The sequence below is a fragment of the Pholcus phalangioides genome, unplaced genomic scaffold (genome assembly GCF_987345545.1).
Source record: "Pholcus phalangioides strain wild (caught in Gottingen) unplaced genomic scaffold, Ppha-v1.0 ptg000015l_1, whole genome shotgun sequence".
Taxonomy (NCBI): Eukaryota; Metazoa; Arthropoda; class Arachnida; order Araneae; family Pholcidae; genus Pholcus; species Pholcus phalangioides.
In genome coordinates, this window is record NW_028301608.1 from 65,742,372 (window position 1) to 65,766,410 (window position 24,039).

At 34.8% G+C, this 24,039-nt stretch overlaps 3 protein-coding genes across 4 annotated transcripts in view; 2 read left to right on the plus strand and 1 right to left on the minus strand.

The window, feature by feature from the left end:
- Positions 1–1,713, plus strand: part of LOC149076532 (popeye domain-containing protein 1-like) — a 30,909-nt gene extending 29,196 nt beyond the window's left edge. Inside the window, exon 5 of one of the 2 annotated variants that reach the window (XM_089244116.1) lies at positions 24–1,713. In XM_089244116.1, the coding sequence (XP_089100242.1) occupies positions 24–109 (86 nt within the window). In that variant the 3' untranslated portion in view covers positions 110–1,713. The remainder of the gene's footprint in view (positions 1–23) is intronic. The other variant, XM_089244115.1, reaches the window with a different exon arrangement.
- LOC149076533 (rab-like protein 3) lies at positions 482–6,393 on the minus strand. The gene is made up of 7 exons (XM_089244118.1): positions 6,304–6,393; positions 5,122–5,213; positions 3,919–4,036; positions 3,544–3,652; positions 3,127–3,280; positions 1,172–1,243; positions 482–777 (listed from the first exon to the last, which is right to left on the minus strand). Exons 1-7 carry the CDS (start codon positions 6,347–6,349, stop codon positions 673–675), a joined length of 696 nt encoding a protein of 231 aa, XP_089100244.1. The 5' UTR covers positions 6,350–6,393; the 3' UTR covers positions 482–672.
- Positions 6,394–6,627: 234 nt separating this feature from the next.
- LOC149076534 (tudor domain-containing protein 5-like) overlaps positions 6,628–24,039 on the plus strand; it is a 56,762-nt gene continuing 39,350 nt past the window's right edge. Inside the window, exons 1-4 of the mRNA XM_089244119.1 lie at positions 6,628–7,077; positions 10,289–11,011; positions 16,249–16,595; positions 17,891–17,947. Of these exons, the coding sequence (XP_089100245.1) occupies positions 10,294–11,011; positions 16,249–16,595; positions 17,891–17,947 (1,122 nt within the window). The 5' untranslated portion in view covers positions 6,628–7,077; positions 10,289–10,293. The remainder of the gene's footprint in view (positions 7,078–10,288; positions 11,012–16,248; positions 16,596–17,890; positions 17,948–24,039) is intronic.

Sequence of the window (24,039 nt, forward strand, 5' to 3'; positions counted from 1 at the left end):
TTTAAATAATGGTATAATTTCAGGAGTTCGGTCATCAATCAAATGCAAAAACAGACAAGGCACAAGAGGAAAAGGTTCAGAAAGAGGTTGCAGTGAAAGGACACAATAAGAGGAAAATGAATTCACCATATGCTAAGGAGCAACAAGATTCAAAGACATAAGCAATACATAGCCAACATTTTTTTACAAAAGAAAGATTGTCTTCTTGGATCAATCCACTAATGATTTTAAGCATTACCCATATTGATCACGGAATACTTGAGATGTGGATATCAATAAAAAATGAAATGACAGCAAGAAAAAATCCTGAAATTCATGTATTGAATATTTCCTCACATAATATCTGCACTTACTGCAAATTTCTGATTAGTTTTCTATTATTTGAATAAAAAAACTGGAACAACCTGGCAAAAAGAATTCATGTGTAACCTGTTTGAAAATGAAGAAATAAATGATAAAAAGCAACAGACGTAGAACAAACTGAAAGTAAAGTTATTTAATAATTTAACAATGATACATTTCATGCAAATAGTGTAATTAAATTCCAACTCATAAGAAAATAAAAGAAGTTACAAATTTTCTGTTATGAACAGGAAAAAAAAACTGTTCAAAATCCAGATATAAACATTAATTTTAGATGATACAATTTGGTTTAAAAATTACATGAAAATATCAGTCAGCATGCATAATTTTGATTGCATGTGGTGCTGTTCTTCTTCTGTCCAACACTGCAGGTACATGTGCATTTCGTAAGCCTTGATAACTTTTCTCTATAACCTATGGTAAGAGTAGAAATTATTTCTCAGAAAAACTAACAAAATAAATAATAATTTTCATAAAGAAAACCCACAATGAAATTGTTTCCTTAATCTCACTGAAAACAAAAATTTCATGATACTTAGCCTATTAACAGTTTTTTCACATGCATCATTGTAATTGTGTGTAATGGAGAAAATTAATGATTCATTTCAATTTAACATTATAGAAATACAAATTTGATGCAAAATAAATAAAAATAACAAATATAAAAATTCTGAGATCCAACTTAAAGCACAAAAAGAAATTTGGGAATGATTCAGATATCAAGTACATATGATAAGTAGTCACTTCAATAAAAAAAAATTCATATAAATTTGTTAATTAAAATAAAAATTAGCTGATTAAGGTTCACCTTATCGAAAAACCGACTCAATTTAACGGCATTGCTTGATCCAGGAGCTAGAGATCTAGTTTGATGACAATCCTAAAGCATAATATAGATCATCGATATTAATAACATGGGTAGGTACCACATAAACAAAATAAATTCTCTAATGGTATTTTTTCATCTAAAAAGATTTTCTAAATAATGAAAGACATGAAACATATTGAATGATGCTGCTGCATAAAATTTTACATGTCTGTTGAAATTCAATGATTTCATTCAAGTGGGTATGTGCAGAAGAGTTCATATATTCTGTATAGCTTATGCAGCCTTAAGTGGCTTTAGGTTCATAAAACAAGAGAGTGAATCACTATGAGTGTGCATACTGAATGATGTTTGCTTTTTAGGAAAAGCAAACAGATGGGATAATACACTGTTATATGATCTTGTATGTACATGCATAAAGTAAAACCCTGATGACAATTTTTTTGTCTGCCTATGTATTCATGACTATTGTAACTCAATGCGATTGTCTTGATTTAATGAATAAAATTGTTGATCTCATCTAATTCATTATACCAGGATTCAACATTGCATCATGTGATACTGAAAAAGCATCAAAAGTGGACTTATTAGGGAGAGACAATAAATTTAGAAGCATTTAATTAAAAGAATTAGAACTTTAACTGTTAAATTCACTTTTTTCCACCGTGTTTTCTAAATACAAGACAAGATAAAAAAAATAACCATATATTGACAGGACTACAGTTGGGCCCACTTACAATGAAATTGGGAAAAAAACAATGAAACTGTTCATTATATGCAAACTTCATGAAATTCATACCTGCTTGAACAATGATGTGTTTAAGAAAAACAAAACATTTTACATGCACGATAAGCATTTTGCATTTTTCAGTAATCTGAGCATTCTTAAAATAAATAGATTAAAATAATATATTTTATATAAGAAAGGTTAAAAATTAACAAATACATTAAAAAAAATATGTTACAATAATTACTACTTTTTTTAAACATTTTTAAGGACTTTGAACGTTTTGCATTTGAATCATTTTTTCCAAATATAAGCTTGCAAAATGTAATGCCTTTCCTTTTAGTGTGAGCACAGACAATGAAAATTTTTTTCATCCCATTTTTTCAAAAACCATTTAAAGAAATAATAATAAACTTTGAGTAATCCTGATTTTATTTTTGATACCTCACTTTATTTTTCATTTTTGGCTTTCAACCAACTGTATAGCTACAATTTTTGAAGCAATGAGTAGCATTTTGCACTAGGGTGTTGTCAAAATTAATTTGCACATGATGAAGCCACCACCACAACCACAGTCTGAATCTAGTGTGAGAATGACAAATGTGCACTTAAGATGGTTTGGAGGTTAGAGATTCATGGGAATAAATCACCCCTCAATCATTTCTTCCTAATTAGGTTTTCTGCACGAAAAATAAGAGAAAAGTAAAAAAAAAGAAGAAAAATAATATTTCACAATATCAAAAGCAGCCCTACTAGAATGTCTTCCAAGGAAAGAAAGGAAACATTATCAACTGCTAAAAAGGTAAATTTACAGATAAAATTACAAAGAAATTTCATGCGATTCCATGTTTGAAAAATTTATCAAAATTTGTATGCATACTTTTCTGAAATTTGTATTTGTTATAAGCAATCAAAATAGCATGAATAAGCAATACAAAATTTTCACAGGATACACGAAAAACTTTGTTATATGTATAAATTCATAATATAGTGAAACCTGTCTAAGCCGGGCACTATATGAGATGGAAACCTGTCTTAAACGGAATCAAAATATAGTCTGTTCAATGATTAGTGCTTTTATTTGCACCTTTATAAAATGAAAATCTGTCTAAAACAGAATATTATTTCAGTCTATTGAGATGTTCCGTTTCGTACAGGTTTCACTGTATCTATGTTCATTATAAGCGAGTCCAACTGTAAAAAGCCTTACTACATAGATTTCATCAGCACCACATTCTTCTGAGAGGGATGATGTTCGACTTGTTCGTCCTGGAGTGTAAACTTTATGAATCAGATCTTGTTTAGTGCCAATTATGAGAATTGGAATCTGGTTATCCACAAATTGCTCGGAATCATAGTCATACCTATGTGAATCATGAAAATAAATACCTTAGTCAGAATGAGCAAATATAGGCTATGTGTGTATGATTTTATACATAATGATTAAAAATTAATGAAATAGTCTACAATAGTTTGAGAAGAGGAAAAAATTATTTAAATTGATAGCTATTAATCTACAATCAAATTGATTTACTGAACATTTTAATTCTTCAAAACTTTAGTATTGTATAGTATAACTTAGTATATCTGTATTTACAATTTACAACAATTGTCAAAATTTAATCACCAATTGTTATTTTTTTTGGGAAACATGTCTCTGGAAAGAACTTCAGCAAGCCATTTTCGAAGATTCTGCTGTGATTTCCTATTTGTCAGATCATGAACAAGTATTACGCCTGAAATCAAAATTAAAAGTTGCGACTTGAAAAATAACACAAATCCTTCATAAGTCACCTTAGCTCAAAACAGAAAAATAACTTACAAGCAATATGCACCTACACTTGGATATTTAGGTTAGAAAAGAATGGTGTCAGAAAAATCACAAAAAATATCACAAAAATTGCAAAATCACTTATCAATTTATGAGGATGAAAACTAAAAAAAACCTGAAAGATTTATTGGTTAATGATATAAGCTCACAGCACTTGATTTGGTATCTTACCATGGAAAGAGCTGTAGAATACAGAACGACTATTACGATGATTGCTGGAGCCTCCAACATCCCATAACTCTACAAAATAGGTTCTCTGAGATGGTGTACCTTCCTTAAATTCATGCAGCTAAAAATTAAAGAAATACAAATACAAATCAATCACGGGAAAAGTAATTTTTTATTTTGATCACATCATAAAATATTTGCCACAACTAAACTATTTCAATAAACTCAACCTGATTAACTATGTAATACATTGTGAAAAATTCCTGCTCCATCTGCATCATAATGGTCCTTTAAATAACTTTGTTCTAATATTAGCAAATTAACCAGATTTTGGTTATGAAATTTATTTTTGGGCTCAGATTTCTCTAAAAAGGGGGTTCTCAAACTCTTTCCAACCGGGATGTCCCTTACCCTAATCAATGCTTATCAGTGCCCCCCCCCCAAAGCAGTTTAACAAAGAATTTCTACAGAAAACCTTTGTCAGGCTGCCGCTTCATGAGCACAGTTTGAGCTGCTCTAAAATGGGGTTTTTTTTTTGTCACAGAATTTAATTTTCTCAATACCATTTAGGCACAGATCAAACAATTCGAATTGAATTGCGTGACTTTATGGACTCAATAACATTTTTCACTAATATAAATGATTTTCTTAGCATGATTTGTTCAGCCATTGTGAAAATTGACTTTAAACAGTAAGTTATAGTAAAATAAGCACTGAAGTGAAAGATGATCATAGTATGTCAGTCACTGGACATGAAATTAGGTGAATAAAGTTGGTACATGCACATAACAACTTGTCATTCCAACCATGTTAGTCACTGGACATGAAATTAGGAGAATAAAGTTGGTACATGCACATAACAACTTGAACATACATATGGGGCATCCCATATGTATATCCCATATTGAAAAATGTAAAAAGTATGATGCGCTCATGCAACTGTAGTTATAATGTTCAGAATATGGGTATCTTTTATTGATTATGCTACAAGGAATTTTTGGGAATTTAAAATAAAATTTTATTGTATAATTTTATTCAAAAAAATCTTATAATTCATATTTCATTGCTCACCTACACTCATATGTACATTTAATCATAATAAAATTTATGAAAATTTGGAGTACATAGTGAAAATGAAGCTCCAATCATTCTGACCGGTATTGGTCCTTCTAGTGTTAAAAATAGAATAAAAATATGAGCAATTACTTTTACATCTACAGAGCAGCCTATTGTCCAAGATGGATTGTTGATAGGTTCCAAGTGACAGATCAAATGTACAAGCGATGACTTACCAACTCCTGTGAGATGGGAAAAATTAATATAAGAATAACAAAAATTCTTTAGGTCTAAATGATATTTTTCATGAAAACTTGGCTTCTAATGGAGAATTTCAAAGAATGTTATGTTTCAAAGTTTATTGTTATGATTTTGATTCTTACAGCAATCTTTTTTTACAATCTTAATACCACCTTGCTTATGATGTTATTTTAAGATGTTTAGTAGTATCTAACAACAAATAACACATTCTATTATCAACATTTATGAAGGTTGATAAAAGAATCATTGATTCTTATCAGCTTAGGTACAGATCCAGGGCGATGTATCAGGAGGACGACTGATTAATTAGGATTATCCCATTAAAAAAAATTAGGTAAAAATTAGGTGTGCTGCATTGTGCGTGTGTGTGTCCACCTTGCAGTCTGCCTGCACATCTAGTGTTGCATGTTAAGTTGCTGCTATACCTATTTCAAATTGTGAATAAAATGAAGCGATTGAATATTTGTACTGTTTTATCGTGTCTTTCGCTCACTGAGGGCAAGACTTTACAACAAGTAGATAAATGCCCATTCATGCTTCGAAGTTAGAAAACCACAGAACCCTCCAACTAGAACCGATCATCGCTGTACCACCAGTGAGGTTGAACTTTAGTCCTCGCGATGCGAGACTATCACGATACCCAACGTCATATATCAAAAAACTTTTTTCCCTTCTCGTCTCTGACAGATTCTCTCGGATAATACACAGAAGGAAATTGAAAATCACTGAAAATAACACTTTCTTTAAGTATTCATTTTATTTAATTTATCCCATTGATGCAAACTAACGATGCACAATACCATGCATAAGCAGATGCAGTCTCCTCGGACGGGAGTGGAGGCAAATACCCACCTCTGCCCTCCAATGTAATAAATTCGAGGAGGGCAATCACCATCCTCTGCATCCGCTCATGGGAAGGATACAAGTTTACTTGCATGGTTATCTGGAAAAAACTGCCAGTCGATACAAGATTAAATTATACCTTTGAATGCTCATATTTAAATGAAATTGCGACGAGTAACGGAAACTGACGTATTTCAACAACTAATAACAATATAAATGATAGCTTACCCGAATCACCAACTACTAGAATCTTGACTTTTTCGAGAGCGGCCATAGCGATTACGCGTACTACGGACGGTTTTGACTTTGATTTAAAGCATATCCGAAAACGACAGACACGCCACCCTGTACTTTTTTTTTCTTAAAAACAATAAATTACTTTTCCAGTTAAAATCCGTATAAAAATAGATATAAACATGAAATACATTAACAATATGCATTTATAATGAATTTTAGAGAAATAGGTTTGTGATGCTAAAATTTCAAAAAAAGAAGTCATTAAAACTATATCATTTTGAAGTTCTGTATCCATCGCATCCATGTACTCTCTGCTCATTTGTTTGTTTGTCAGTGTTTATGGACGTTGGCACGTGTTTTGAAGGTTATTTTGGATTTAGTTTTTTGCTCCGGAAACATTTCAGTTTTATTAATTTAGTGCTATTTTCTGGTTACTGTGTGTTTCTGTAGAGGTCACTGAGAATTATTCAATAGCTAGCTACTTCTTTCCCTCAAAAAAAACCAAAAACAACACGTCTCAAAATCCTACTCAGAAGTTTGTATTTTGAATAAAATAATTGAAATGCCAAAATATTTTTAGGTTTGAGTAAAATCAAATTTGTTTTTCTTTTGTTATATGTTTGAGGATGGCACATCGGGGATGAGGCATTTTGTTTACGTGTGAGGGATATTATTGGTTTTGGTTCGCATGTTCAAAGGTTGTTTTACTACTAACAACTTAGTAGCGCTGCGAAATCAACTTCCGGCCTCAGAAATTGAACAAAGGTGAGAAAACTTCAATATAATTTTTTTTTTTTTTTTTTTTTTTTTATGGACTCTTTAGTGTAATCTAATATTTAATTTTTTTTTTTTCAGTTCTTCCGAACTTGTTTCACCACCCACTCTCCAAAAAGAACGCCATCCCTTTCCTCTTCCTTAGCAGGAAGAGAATTGACTCATAAGGCACAGGATTGGTCGTTATTTTAAGCTTCTGCCGCCCCCCCCCCCTTCACAGAGGGAGGGGCCCTTATCATTGTCCACCTACCTTGGAAACACTGGTTTGAAACTTTATGAGTGAAAATACGTGTATGCAAAGGAGGGGGAAATCCTTCCCTCCCCCGATCCGGCATTATGGTGCATTTTTGTAGTCAAAAACCAAACCTTTCCCTGGAGAAAAAAAAGATTCCCTCTCCCCAGCAAATCTCGGTTACAGCACTGATATCGTCATCATATACCTTCGAGAAAATACTGGGAATTTGGTTCGTAAATAAAGTAAATCTTCAGTTCTTGCTAAAAGTTGCAATTATTGCTAGCATTGCTGAAAAATTTCTTTTAAGGGGGGGGGGGGGGTAAATTCCTAATCGCCATGGCAACTGCAGAATTATTGGCGCCTAGAAATGTTTTTGTGTCGTTATTAAATTGAAGGCTGAGAGCAGCACAGAGTGTTTGGAATTTATAGCAGCAAATCTGCCAACATAAAATAAGGTCACTGTCCTGAGAATGTCAAAAGAAGTAATATTTTAGACCTTTTTTTTTCGGGTAAAAAAACTTTTTCTGGCACCTCGTTTTTTTTTTGCAATTTGTTCGGCCCTGCTGTGTACCGTTTGGCGACTACCACCTTTTTCCCTCTCTCCTGCTAAAACAGTCTTATATAAGCTTCCGCCACCCTCCCCCATTCCTCAGAAAGGGCTTTATTACTTATCACCCACTTTAGGAAACATTTGTATGTGTATGTAGTGCATAACCACTTATAAGGGAGGGATGGTTTCCCCCTGGCAAATATTATTGTGCAGTGCCTCCACCTAGAAAAACCAGAATCCATACCCCTGAGAAAATCTTAGGTAGGCCACACTACTGATAGTGTAATCATATTTCTTCAAGAAAGTATAAAATATTTGGTTTCTAAATAAAGGAAATTTCCGATTCTTGCTAAAAAGAAAAGCTGTCGATTGTATTGTTAGCATTGCTGAAAAATTAAATAGGCTAAAACACACTATTGCTCAACATGCACTGATTTCGAAGAGTAGCCTGTCTAGAAAAAAAGGCTGAATCGCTTTTGAATTTTTTTACCTCTTGAAATCAGCATTTCCTTTGTCGATTTTCTTTTTCTGCTTCGGTCGCTCTTGTTTTACAATCACTATACTTTTCAATCCTGCAAGGAGGACGGTGTACTCCACTGTTTATTGGATCTTGTATCTGACTTGATAAGTTTTTGGTTTTATTCATCAATATCTCTGAAGTCTATAGAAGGCTTATTTGGAAATAAGTCATCAGGGTTGTTTTTGGGTCATTTTGTTACACAAGTAAGCCTTTAAAAATTAGTATGACAATACCACAACATCTCAAGGGAATTCCTATAACATTCCAAGTTGATGAAGACTATGTTAACCCTTAACTGGTGTGGTGTGGTGATTTTGACCCCTATGCATTCATCTTGACACCCCTTGAGAAAGAAATGCATCTGAACCATCTTATTTACAGTACCTTTCAATCTAGTTTTTACATGTGTTTGACAAATTTATGATATTCTACTTTTTCCTCTATATCAGCAGTTCTAAACTGGTGCTCAGCAGAGCCTCAAGGGCTCCATGTGCACCTCCTGGGGGCTCTGCAGTGACTTGAGGAAAATAAAATGGATCAGCAAATTTGATAGATAAGTAAATAAAAGAGGCCTACAAGGTTTTGCCATAAACATGTATAAAAAAAAGGGCTCCTCAAGTCAAACAGGGCTCTGTCGTAAAAATTATATACTGAAAAAGACTTGGCGAGTCAAAAAGGTTGAGAACCGCTTCTCTATATGACTGATCGAAGTTTCTGTGGGGTCAAAATGCACAAAATCGCCAAAAGGCCTTTTATTCACTGTGATTCAGATTTGCATACGGTTTCTTTCTTCCCCAGATTACATTTGCATGCATGGTGTTTTTTTCTCCTGAAAAATTCCAACAAAATCGCCACCGTTCTCAATAACGGTTTCAAATTAATGGGAAAACATTGGATATTCAAGATGAGGATAGTGGTGTTAGTGAATTGTATGCAAGATCTGTGCGATCAACATGCCATGCTGTTGTTTTCAAGTACATTTCTGATTTAGAATGTGATTAATTTTGGTGCTTGTGAAAATATAGTAAATATTACTTTAATGTGTGAATTTTATTTTCTTAGTATATTTTAATCATATCTGTTCTTTTTTTTAATCATGAAAATTGTGTTAAAAATTTAATAGGCCTGTATAATTTAAAAAATTTCAGAAGTCATGTATCCCTCCAGTGCTTTCGAATGTCTTAATAAAAGACTATTTTTGGGAAAATAAAGAAATTTGAGAAGTTATTCAGTGAATTAACTGATAGATGAATGAAGCCCAGTGTAAAAAACCCATTTCTTTTATGAAAATTTCTTTTGTTGATTTTTAAAATGCATTAATACTTGCTGGGGGGTTAAAATGATGCCAGTTATGCACAGAATTTTCATAATGCCAGTTAAGGGTTAAGATTGGGAGGAGAGCTTTTAATATTTTTGTTGATTTCTCAATATTCAGTGACACAGTCTACTCAATCTGGCCATGTGCTAATCTGTCATTTTTAGACAAGTTATCTTCATGTATAGAAGAGAAAAACATGTCACTGCATGTCTGTTCGCAGAAGTTTATATTATTTAGAGGGACTTTTTCTTGTAATCTGATTTTGGTAATCTAGCACACCCTGGTCTGATATATGCCAGATTAGCAAGAGTTTACTGTATTTAGTTAGATGTCTCCAACAGGTCTTTTTGACACCTATCTAAAACTACTATCAAATCCCAATCAGATTAAGCTTTGTGTAATATAGTTGGAATTAAAAATCTTAAAATAAATAAGAATTACAAATTTAATACCTGTATTTGTTTCTGCATTTTCTTGTCTAGGCCTCTGCCAACTATACTGTATTAATAAATAAAATCATTTCTAGAAGAACTGGAAAGTTTACTCAATAAAACCTAATTTTTTTTTTCTTTTGGATAGACATAATGACTGAAAACAAGAAGCTGTTGGATGATGTTAAGTGTGAGATTAGGAGTGTCCTCTTGACAGGTCCAAATGGCTTTGACCTTCATAAACTCAATAAAGAATATGCAGCGATGGTTGGTCGACCGATACCCTTTCAACAGTTAGGCTATAGTAACCTGGAAGAATTTCTCACTGGCATACCCGATGTAGTACAAGCAAAATACAGTTACCAGTTGGGGAATTATGTTTTCAAAGCAGTTGCTGATGAAACCACAAAACACATAGAAAAAATGGTGTCAAAGCAAAAGGTGAGCAAGCAGAGCAAAGCAACAGCTCCAAGACACAGGGGGGCAAGTTTATATTCAGTGCCTGCCAGAAGATCTGTTCCCCCTAGAATGAAAGCTGCATCTTCTACAGGATATGTGTCATCATCTGCAAGACCTGCAAAATCAGCTCCACCCATTGTTCCAGCCAACGTAAAAAATGACATAATGCTACTTTTGTATGATTATCAAGATGGTATCAGATTCGGGGGCTTCTTGCAAGCTTTCCGAAAAAAGTATGGTAAAGAACTTTGCTACGAAAAAATGGGATTTATGACTCTTCATACTTGCTTAGAACAGGTGTCAGGATTGCGAATTGTTACAAATAATAATGAGTTAAAAGTTTGTCTGGAAAATGGTGTTCGACCAAAGGAAGTGCCCAAAAAATCTAAACCTGTCAAATACATCCCACCTAGTAAGTATAAACATCTTATATGATTATAAAAAATAATTCCTTCACGTATTCCCAAGAGATCTTTGTGATCTCTTGTGCTGATGGCATATATTTAAATTCCTTAAATGAAAAAAGAAAGTAATTTTATCACTGATATTATTGACTCAAAGTGTGTGAGACAGATTATGATTTTCTTCCCTTTTTTTTTCTTTCTTCTGACATAGTTATACAGGGTAATTCAGAAAAGATGGGTTAAACTTTAAGAGGTGGTAGTACACAAAAAAAAAAAAAATTTCATCAAAGGGAAAAAAATTAAAAAGGCCTTTTATTCACTGTGATTCAGATTTGCATACGGTTTCTTTCTTCCCCAGATTACATTTGCATGCATGGTGTTTTTTTCTCCTGAAAAATTCCAACAGGAAAGCTGTTTTAACGTTTGCGAAGCGACCATTTAGAAACGTTCTAGCCTGTTTGCGATTCATGTTACACCATGCATTATTTTATGGAAATTGTTTGTATTGGTTTGCATTATCACCTCTTAAAGTTTTTCCCCCATCTTTTCTGAATCACCCTGTATTTATTTTACATATATGCTGAGTGAGTGCATCTTCATTTTGATTGGTTCTAAATGTTATTGTTTTCAGTGCGAGTAGGCAAATCACTGCACTCAATCTCTATTATATGTGTTCTAGTAAATGTAATGAATCAGTGATTATATGCATAATCAGCAGTTGTCATACATAATTGCAAATCATCTCAGTAAAGTGAATATAAATTTTACTACCTTTAGCCTATATCTTTTACCGCATACAGATAACAATGTATAATTGTAATCATCTGTAAGTTTTGATTTCTTTCATTACATTTATATCTCACGGCTATTATGAATAATTTTCCATTGAGGTTGGTTTAAAGTTTGATAAATGTGGACAAGTCATGCAGAAATATCACTTAAATTCAACCATCTATCAGTTTGTCCCATATGTGATGGGTGCACTACTCTTAATTTACCATAAAAATTAAAATAAGGATAAAGAAGTTAGAAACATTTAAAGAAATATATCTGTCTTACAATGCTGACTTCACATGTATCAACATGTGCGAACACATCAGACATTACCAATAAAATTTACCATACTACACTGAAGCTTGAACATAAAGTGCGGTGAATTTAAGTTATTAATTGATGATTTATCAAATTTATCAATACAAGCTAGAGATTACAGATAATTGCTGGTAAATACAATAAATTTTATCATGAACTTCACCTAAATGGTAGTGATTACACATCTAATCGCCAGATTAATAACATATATGTATAGCGATCTATTGAACGGTTCCTTTTTATGCTTGGCTTTTGTAAATAAAACTGGCTCTAAAATGCTGATAGTATTTTTAAAAATTAGTCCACAACTTGATATTTATTGATTTAAATGACAGTAAGAATATATCATTGGATTTGTCTCTGCAATATCTATCAGATAATACTATTGGCAACTATTTGTTTGCGAGATATCTCATAAAACATTTCTGTTTTGAATAAGTGATGTTAGTCTGATGCCCAGAACAGAAGAAATTTTAATACACATGCAGTGTCATTAGATTTGCCTTTAGGAGATCTACCCCACTCAGATTTCACTTGACAGGCACCAGGTGACCAATATTGGTACTGGTGCCAAGATTTTGTATCTCGCTGGTAAATTTGAGTCTGAGGGGCAACCTAAAATTTTCCACATTTATCATATATTGGTGTATCTACCAGCATCAAAACTGTCTCTAACAGGGTTCGCACATCCTTACAAACTCCTTAAATACTCCTAACTTTTCATTTCCTTCTGGAAGGGCCCTTACTTTTTGCAGCCACACCTGAAAAAGTCTTTTTCTTTTTTTTTTTCTCTGAAGGGATGATCTTTCTTAGAATAGGCATTCCCCATGGTGATGAATAGCAAGCATTGCCTAGAAAAATAAGAGGAAGCTTCCCCCGAATATAAAGAGGAAGAAAAGAGAAAAAAAACGCTCTCTCCCTTTGTAATAGGAAATGTGAAAGCAGGGGATGGGATTGGAACATCCAATGGTTGTGCATACCTGCCAACCGTTACGATTTTGTCGTATTTAGTAAATTAATACGATTATACGCTTTTGCTTCTAAAAATACGATTTTTTACCGAATCGCTAGTTTTGACGTGTTTTCCTGAATATGTCGCAAATTGGTCAGCATTGGAAATCGATGGTCCGTAGAACGACATCACTCCGCTGAACCAGTAGCCGAAAATTCCCCCATGCCCAGTGGTGAGAAAGTTTTTACTAAATGCGGTGAAACGATGTCTCGAACCTCCTGTATTACGCAGTATACTGAGTGCAGACCTCGCAGCTTTCCTATTTTTCCTACTATTCTCCTACTTTCGCCGCAATCGTCTTTTTTTTCACTGCAATTCTGTCCTACTATTCCTATTTTATCCCTCCTTCCCATTTGCTTACAGCCAATATCTCACTACGAAAATTCCGAGAAACCGCGAAATGTCATTGCTTTCCGCAGTTTTTTTTTACGTGTTTTATTCACATTACAACTCGCTGCTGAAAAGAAATGAGTTACATAATGACGTTACGCATTTGCGTTTTCCAAGCGTGGCGCATCAGCTCAGGACGGCTATATAGTATATGACCCTGACGTCATATACTCTATCGGCTGCATGCTCCGGTTTAAAGGGAAGATACACAACATGAAAATGAAGGGAAGATCGCTGAAACGCGCGGCACACGATGCTTAACTCCTCCAGAAGCAGTCTGCCAATCACGCCCGACGTAAAGCGCTGTCGTGAGCCGTATTACGCTCTGTAGGAAAACAGTCGTACTGCTTTTCATATTGATGAATAGACGCGTGTCGCGCTGGGTGATTCACGTTGCGCGCAGCATAGAAAACCAGCTTTTAAAAGTGACAGCCCGAGCCACGTCTGGTTTTACAGTGGGGGGGGGGGGGAGGACGAGCCGATCAGCCGCTATAGCTGAACCCACTTTTTTTAGCTTCAGAAAATAACTTTCGGGTATCTTTATGTTAGGGGTCATTCAAGTATTACGTCAGCATGGATGGGGGATTTTCGATTTGCTGACTTGATGACGTGGAGGGGGGGGGGGGTGGATGATTCTTACGTCATCAACCACCCTTTATAAAAAATATGAAATATTCTTAGTGGCGTCTTACTCGGTGCGCGAAAAACGAGTAAAACTTTTTGCTAGTTTGTGGGCACCTGAACTAACATTCTCCCTATTGAGTCCCCTACAGAGCCACTCTAGTGATCTTCAAATACTTAGCGGATCCAAATGCTCTGGAACTGTGCCACGCGTCATATAAGTGATCCGTGATTATGCCGCAGATAACTTAAGTAATCTGGGAATGTGCCGCGGATAACTTGAGTGATGTAGAACCGCACTGGTGGCAGGACCAATGCTCTAAAACTTTGTCACATGTCACTCAAGGGATCACTTAATGTGCCACAGATTGCTTAAATGGTCTGGAATTGTGCCACGAGTCACTTAAGCGATCTGTAAATGTGTCACTTGGTTTATTGTTACAAAAATAGATTTAGGGACAGGCCACATTTGGTCCACACAGGCCGAATGTTTACCACGGGTCAAGGGCTTAGAGAGGTAGGGTCGCAATGAATTTTTTGAGCAATTTTGGGTTCTTAGCCTTCAAATACAAAAATATTTTGTGGATTAAAAAAATAAATTTTTGATCATCTGGTGGGGGGAAGCCCCCAATTCAGATTCCACCAATAAGCGTTAGGAGGAAGGGGGCAGAGCGCTGACAGGGGGAGGGTGAGAGTTTTGCTGACTTTTTCTGACAAGAGGGGAGAGTCAAAAATTGCTGAAAATTTGCTGTCGTAATACTTGAACAGCCCCTTATTTTAAAGCATACATGTGCTCAACACATGGCCTAAATGTGGCCTGCCTCAAGTGGCTCGTGGCAAATTCTTACTTCAATTGAGCGGCCCGCGGCACATTCCCAGATTGTTTGAGAGTGATTTCCGGGGGGGGGGGGCTTTCTTTCTTTCAAACCCAGCACAACTCAGGTCTATTACCATCTATGGGCAATTTACTATCTAGGAAGTTGTGCTGGAAGTGTGTGTGTGTGTGCCTAGAGTTGCTGCAAATATAAATAATTTTGTAAGTAAAATCTTTGTCGGCTGTGGTTTTTATTTTGAATAATTGGAGGGGGAATGAATATCACTTTTAGAATTTTTATAATTTATGTGATGCTGTTATGAGTTATATTTTTGACTAATACTTGAAGGTTTTAGAACACTTTGGTGACGACAGAAAGCATGTATGTGGATTGATTATTTTATGAATTCTTATGATGCTGGGTAACAAATCAAAACTTGTAATTTTTGAACCACTTCTACATCTATATTTTTGAGAAGAGGGAAAGTTTGTTTGCAAATTAAAAATAAATTTGCATATGTGCCCCGCCCCTTTTTTGCCGTAAAACTTGTAAGTTATGAAGTTTGCCATGACTCCTTAAAAACCGCTTGAAACTCCTTAAAAAGTCCTTAAAAACTCCTTACTTTTCATTTTGAAAATTTTGTATGAACCCTGTCTAAGTTCAGTAAGATTCTGAAAAAATATATTGTTTTCTATTGTTGGCTCCTCAGAAATTTGTTTGGCGTATAAAATTTTTTCAATCTGGCAAGTCCTGTCTACCCAAAATTGTCAAAAGCAATGATAAATTCTGTATATTTCCCAAGGTGTGAGCATTTAAAATATTTAATGTTCTAACGTTAATTTCTTTAATGTTTTCATAAGTTATTTTCTTGGGAATGCATCCATTATTGCCAAATGATTTAAAAAATGAATCCGTAATCTAGGTACCAGAAAATTTTTTAGGAGCCAAACATCTTTTTTTTCCTGAGACAATACAGATCCGAAATTAATGTTTCTTTCAACTTTCCAGGACATAGCAACCCCTCCCTCGTTTTCATGTTGAAAGATGTGTGATACATATTCAAAGAATTTCGGTGTTTTGACTCCATTTGTAACTAGGTATAGGAAATTTTTAATGACAATTCCAATTTTTTAATCATCAAAGCAACCTGACACCTAGAATTTGTCAATCCCAGACTTAATACACAAGGTCTTTAGAATAATGTTAATGTATTTATAATTAATCTATGTATCAGAATTTTGTATTTTGCAGTTATATAATTTCAATGTGGTTATTTCAGTGTTCAACTCTCATTTGTTTGTTCATATTCGCTTAGGATTTTCTGCATCGGTACATAGCATGAATTCTCAAAGTCAAAATTCATTAAAGAATTATTGTGAATCTTCTGTATCAAATAATTATTCTGAGCCACAACAACAAAATGATTATGCTGAAGAGAATACATTGACTCAAAGTCATTCTACCTCAAAATCCAAAATTGATGATTTGGATGATTTCACTGAAAACTGTGCTGTAGATCATGGCCTTTCAAGTGCAAGCCAGTCACGCACTGCTGCATCTAACATTTCCCATCAGTCTCCATCATTTATGGAAAGATCTGAAAATAACTTGGCAGATACAGGATCATTTATAAGTGATAAAATGAAGAATAACTTCATAGCTGTAAGTACTGATAATTTTACTTGATGTAATGAATTCGATAAAATTATTTGTTTATACCCATGGGCAATTTTGACTGTTTTAACACTGAAGGACTGATACCAGTGAAAGTGATTGAGGGTAGATTTTCACTATGAATTCTCGATTTTCATAAGTTTGTACCCCCTTGACAGAGTACACTCCCAAAACACAGTACACATGATTTTCCAGGCTGAAATTGTTTGCTTGAACTTCACTTTCTTGGGTGATGTTGAATGCCACCATTCCATGGATTGCTGTATACGGAAGCCACTTGTAGCCATTTTCTCCAAAGTAGATTCGATTCCGGTATAACGTAAGCCACCCATGTTTCATCACGTGACAATTTGGTTTAAAAAATCATCACCTTTTCTGCACAACTCAAGGAAAGTCAATGCACTGGTTAAACGTTTGGTTTTGTGCAACTCAGTCAATATTTTTGGTACCCAGCGTGAGCACAACTTTCGATAATTTAAGCGTTCAGTCACAATTTCACAGAGAACACTTCTGGAAATTTAAGGAAGTTCATTAAATAATGATGAAATCATAAAGCTCTCTTCTCCCTCAATTTTTCATCAACTTTCTGCACCAAATCTTCAGTAATGACAGATCCACTTTGTTTCTCATCATGAACATTAGTGCGGACATCTTTAAAAGCTCCAACCCATTTCCGTACTATTCCATCACTCGTAATGTTTCCTCCATACACTTCTCTGATTTCACGATGAATTTCAGCAGCTTTCACACCTTTAGCACTAAGAAAGCAAATCACAGTGTATTTCACATTCTATTGCATTCTTAAGCCATGCAGTCTTTTTTTTTTTTTTTTTTTTTTTTTTTATATAATAACGTGATCCTCACGTATTCCCAAGGGATCAGCATGATCCGTCCAGGGAATTTGTTAGTGTTAGTAAACATCCATGCCCAAACCGGGATTCAAACCCAGACCTGCACAGTGAGAAGCTAGTTCCCTAACCACTCGACTGCCAGGCGGCACTCGACTGCCAAGTGGCAGTCAATTTTTAAATACAAACGTAAAATGGTCATGGTCGATGTTTCCATAATGGCATCTGTTTGCCAACAGATGTAAGTACATGGTGCACGTGTGTGCAGAATGCTGACTTCAGTGCTGCAGCGGCAGAATTTCAAAACAGTACTTACTTAAAAAACATGCCTCATGGATATAATTTTTTCTAATGTACAATTGCTGTGTATCAAAATATTCTTTCTTCACCATTTTCTTTTGTTAATATTTTTGTTGAAATATGATTTTCTTTCAGATTTTAAAGCGCCATCCTCAAGGAATATGGAGTTCAGAATTTCCTACAAAATATCAGGTAAAAAGCAATTGTATGAGGCGTGGTTCAAAATTAAGGGGCAATCTATATATATAAAATTGATTTTCTGTGTGTGTGTGTTCTCTATACAAATCTACAATTTTAGATCGATCGTCGCCAAATTTTGCATATATACCAAATGTGACCCGACTTGAACGATAGGCTACTTTAAAATTTCGTCAGACCAGGGCAAATGCCCCAAATGGGCAAAAAACTGTCCGGCAACAATGGTTTTTGGGCCTCAACAATCACTTTCCGAACGTTTACTTTGGTTACCGTGGTTTCCCTAGCGATGAGTTTCAGACGTGCTTATGTCTTTACAATGGTTTGTCACTTCTTTAATGCTGTCAGTTATGTATAATAGTTTATGCCTTTATAATGGTTTGCCACATTTTCAATACTCTCAGTAATGAGGCTTTTTGAATAGACGTCATAATCATCGCCATCATCGCTTTGAGGGTCAGGAAAAGGGTGATCCTCATAGAAATCAGTATTAAAATTGCCGATTTAACTGCATAAATACGGAAATTTAGTGGGGGGGGGGGTTTCCTGCCACATCAATAATTTTAAAAATTAAATTGAATTCTCGATTTTTGAAATATTGAATTCATTTGGAGATACGAAGCCCAGAAAATTAAAAATATGAATAATTTGCCGGATCTACTTTTGAGTTGGATATCCATGTAATAACATTGATTTCAACTTTTTGTTTATATCTTCTCAATCATGAAAATTAATGTCTCCGTATTGTCTTTTGATATTTATTTGCATAAATTCATATAGTTTAGGATGTTTTTAAAATTAGTTATGGGCCCCGTAAAGTGCATCGAAAAAATTCCACAGCTTTAATTAAGCATTTTTGGAAGCTCAAACAGGCAGAAATAGATAACTTGAAGTTCAGGGGGAGGGAATCGAAATACCTAACACCCATAAAAAAAGGGGGGGGGCTATTCATTTCTACGTTTCTTTAAATTTAGATTTATTTCTTTCATGAGTCGCGCAGGACGTCGCCATATTGGTTAACTTAGACACGGTTTGCATGTCCCTCAAAGAAAGAGGGAGATATCACGTGTTTCTAACAGCCTCATTGAAGAAAACCCGGGCAGCGCCGGGTATTGTAGCTAGTCAGTTATAAAATGAAAACAATTGAACAAATGACAAATTTATTAATGGTTTAAAAAATGTACATGATTACTCTATTTTTCTACTTAATTACCATGTCTTTCCAAACACTTTTGATATCGTGAAACAATCTTCTTCAAACCTTCTGCATAAAATTCTGCCACCTGGGATTTCAGCCAGTTTTGCACAGTGATTTTAAATTCCTCACTTTTCTCAAAACGTGTAAATGCAAGCTAGTTTTTGAGATGTCGTAAGAGATGGTAGTCACTGGGTGCGAGATCTACACTATAAGGAGGATAATCAAAAAATCTCCTATCTGAATTTTTGAATTGTATCCGTAATGTGTGCAGCCGTGCATTGTCGTGAAGGAGAACAATTCCTGAGTAGCATTCCCATTGTCTGTTTTGAATGGCACAGCACAGTTTGGAAAGTGTGTCCCATTCTGCGGACTTATGATGTAATGGTTGTTCCAGGTTCTATAAAATCAATCAAAAGCACACCCTTTTGGTCCCAGAATACAGTTGCCATGATTTTCCTTTGAGACTGGATTTGTTTGAATTTTTTCGGTTTAGATGAACCGGAAGGACGTCGTGCATGGATTGTTGTTTCATCTCAGCATTGATGTATGAAATCCACGTTTCATCATCAGTAGCAATATGGGAACATAATGCTGCTCAAATTCACACAATTGACAGTGAATTTGAGCAGCATTATGTCCTCTTGCGTTTAGAAATCTAATCACGGATCAAATTTTCTAACTGGCGAGTTTTGTTATTACCACACTCATTTCACACACTGTCTTGCGAAAGCAGACTACAATCAAATGACGGCAATATGGCGGTTAAATTTTCCCAACAAATTAAGTAATGCTGCTATACATGCATGAATCAATCGGTATTGCCATTCTTGTTTTATGTGATTGTTCCTTAATGTTGAACCGCAGCTTGTGTTCATGTTACTTCTGCACAGTCATTCTATTTTCGGATTCATTTGAATGGCCAAAAAGTTTCATTTAATTATTTTTATTCCACCTAAAATGGATTGATTTTTCTTTTAATGCATGAATATGTTGCATTAGTTTTATTATTATTATTTTTTATTGTGTAAATTGAGCTTTGAGATAAAAAGTCTTACACTTTGAAACACGTTTCCTATCATATATCACTGAGCTATAAGGAAAGTGGAGTGAGAATTTAGTGAGCCGTCCCTATATGACTGCATCACACCCTTTTGGAGTGAAGTAGACAAAATATTCCCTGAACGTGTTAATGTAATGGGGCATTACAAAATATGAGACCTATACATTTCGTTATTTTTTTTTCACATTTCGGCCATTAATTCTGTTGTGTTTGGTCAGAATATATGTGGTCATTCAAGTATTACGTCAGCATCGATGGTGGGGGCGGGTGGGGTTCCGATTTGATGACAAGGGAGGAGGGGGGTTTTGATGATGCTTACGTCATCAACCACCCTTTATGAAAATATGAAATATTTTTAATGGCATCTTACTCTGTGCGTCAAAAACGAGAAAAATCTTTCACTAGTTTGTGGGCACCTGAACTAACATTCTCCCTAATGATAAATCCCTTAGAGTCATTTCAGCGATCTCTAAATGTTTCACGATCCTTCAAGTGCTCTGAAAATGTGTCCTGGCTGCTTCAGTGCTATGGAAATTTTTCCAGGCCCGCTTAAGTGCTCCGGAAATGTGTCCCAGGGTCACTTAAGTGCTGGTGCAACGTATCACTCAAATAATCCATAATTATGCCATTGATCCAGGGCTCCCACTCGTCCTACTTTTCCTACTTTTTGGTAAAATGTCCTACTTTCTAGTTTTTGTCCTACTTTTCCTACTTTTTGGTAAAATGTCCTACTTTCTAGTTTTTGTCCTACTTTTCCACCACAAATCCTATCGACAAAATTTGTGTAATTGATTTTAATTGAGCAGGAAATTATTGATATATTGCCAGATATTACAAATGTTGGAGAATGCAATTAATGATTCTGCCAAAGCAGAAATTGTATCATTTTAAAGGTAATTTAGAGGTGGGGGGGGGGGGGTTATGTGGATCATTTCATTGATTAATTTTTCATTTGCTTAGTTTGAGGGTTCAACAAGTATTGTAGTCATTAAAAACTTCGGTCTGGATAGAAAAATAATTTTGTATTTATTACTTCGTGGTCTTGGACAGTAACTTTCATCATTCAAAATTATGGTGCAAATAGGTGAAACAACAGTTTGCATTTCAAAGCAGTTGGATACATGGGCCTATTCTAGGTTTGGTGATTCTGATGCTACCCAATAGCATTCAGTTGTCTTCTGTATTTTTAAGGCATGAACAAGCATAAACAGTATTTACAATGCTCAGCAAAGAGCTAGAAATGGAAGTGCTTCATTTGTCAAAAATGATTACACTGGCATTGAACAATAAAATGTGAACAAAACAGAAAAATTTAAAAAATGATGAGCAATGCAGTAAAACTATCTGGTTCACCTTGCCTTATATACGTCGGATCTTGTAATTTACACATTTTTTGCATTGTGCTTTCGAAAGTGGTCTCGAAGGCGCATCATTCTTAAAAAATGTATGTCTTGAAATTTGCCGTGCCTTGTCGAAGAGAGTTGACAAGCTCGTCACTTTGGAAGACCCCAAAAAAGAATGTAATATGTATGAGGAGAGACAGCAAATTATCTGTGGTTGCTAGTGCACTGTTTTGGCCAAAAATTGGTTATGTAACCAAGTCATTTGTCATTTTGCTTTGGCTTGACTGAAATAGTGCTAGGGGGAAAAAAAAGTTAATTCAAAATTAAAAAAAAAAAAATTTAATTATTTAAAAAAATTTTTTAGGGATTTTTTTCCCATTATGCTATGATTATGTTGTCTAAGGGGGGGGTTACCCTCCCACATCCTACTTTTTAGTCCTGCGCTTTCCTACTTTTTCTCATTTTTTGAGTGGGAGCCCTGCATTGATCACTTAAGTAATACCAAGCTCTGTTGATTTTCATCCTCTTTTCCCATTTTAAAAATCATGAGATTGAAACCAGAGCTCTTCGGAACTACTTCAACCAATGGGTAAAACAGACTGCTCAACAGACCAATCCCGACGAGGCAGTGCAACTCAAGCAGGGAAAAGGTCTAAGTAGTAGCCTTTTGCCCTTCGTTACATAATTCTTGAAAAAGTTTGCCACTCTTGCGAACGAAATGTCGAAAGACAAAAACTGTGCTTCATGTCAGCCAAAAAACCTGAAAACTTTTAAATTTAATTTTAATTTACACGATGACCACAAAAGCCTTTTTTGTTTCACTCAACTTTGTTCATAATAGTAGCCTAACTATGCTAACTGTTTGGTAATTATATTAATTATATCACTTCAATGATTGATACATTGTTTGCTGTTATTTATGATTTTGCATATTTCACGTTTCATATTTAAGCAAAAGCTGATGTAAATAGTATTAATTACATTTTATTACTCCTCATTCAGCCCCAGCCTTTCCCCTCCCCCCGGGCTTTAGAAAATACACTAGAAATGGTGTATATATATACCACTGAGTATTTTATTTATTCAATATTTACTTTACTGAGGCCTATACAAGGGAATACAGTGGTGAAGTTTGATAGACACAATTGATGTTACAAAGGAAATCAGAAACTGTTCAGGAGGTTGTTCCAGTCAATCATTGTTCCAGGATAGAAACTAAATTTGAAACAATCTGTGGATGCAAAGATGGATGATTTCAATTTTTTTGAATGGTTAAATCTTTTTAAAAAGCATGAAGCTGGAGTTGGAAAATTGGAAGTGTTGATATGAAAATGGCCATGAAGGATTTTTGAAAAGGAAAGTTAATCGAGAGATGTCTGCAGGTGGAAAGTGGTTGCATATTGAGTTGGTGCTTGAGTTCAGTGACGGAGGAAGCGGATGACCAACAGTTAAGAATGAAGCTGGCTGATTAATTTTGAATAGATTCTAATTTGTCTATGTTTGAGAGAGTATGGGGCTCCCAGATTTCATAGGCATATGAAAGTACAGGAAGGATGTAGGTTTGGAAGCAGAGATGTCTGAGGTGACTGGTGGAGTTTTTGAGGTTCCAACAAAGGAAAAAAAAGTTTTTGGAGACACATATATATATATATATATATAGAGAGAGAGAGAGAGAGGATGAGATCTTTAAGGTCACATGTGGAGGCTGGGGTCTTATTTCTGAGAAAAAGGAAGTTATTGAATTTAAAGTGTGGAGACATTTCTTTGTCACCCCCCCCCCCTCCCCCCATGACTGGGTCCTGTTTTCATTCTCACATTATTTTCCCAAAATTAAATCTATCAGAAATAGATGAGTTATGAGTATCAAGTCATTTCTTTGATTTATATGGCATAGTTATAGTTCTTTGAGACATTTTCATTTTCAGTTTTTTTAGGACATAAACCCTTATAACCCTTATTTTTTGACAAAAAAAGTTCCAAATTCAATTAGCCATAAATTTGTAAGCTATATATTTCAGTGCATTATTATTTTTTCATTAGATTAGACTTAAGGCCCATGACAACATTCTAAAAAAACTACAAAATTTAATTTTTTATAAATATTAGAATTTTTATTTATTTGACTTCTATGATGACAGATAATTGATACTTTGAAACCTTTTCTGTAATTTGAAGTTTCCTCTAAGACTGGCAGTCTAAAAATTGGCTGCTTGACATTGCTAAGAGTCAGGGTTTAAGCTAGCTATTCTAGCTATTGTTTTTCTTAGATAAAAAATCTTTTAGTAAAAAAGGGAAAATGGGGAAAAAAGCTTTAGCAAAATGCAGATGTACCGACATTGGCTTAAAGCTTGTCAGTAGTGATGAATGTTCTGCTTTGCCATGGGGGGGGGGGGTACCACTTTAGGACAACGTAATCATAGTGCAATTAAAAGGTATGAAACGAGTAAACATCCAACCGTCAATCATTGCATTAGCATTGTAGCATTTT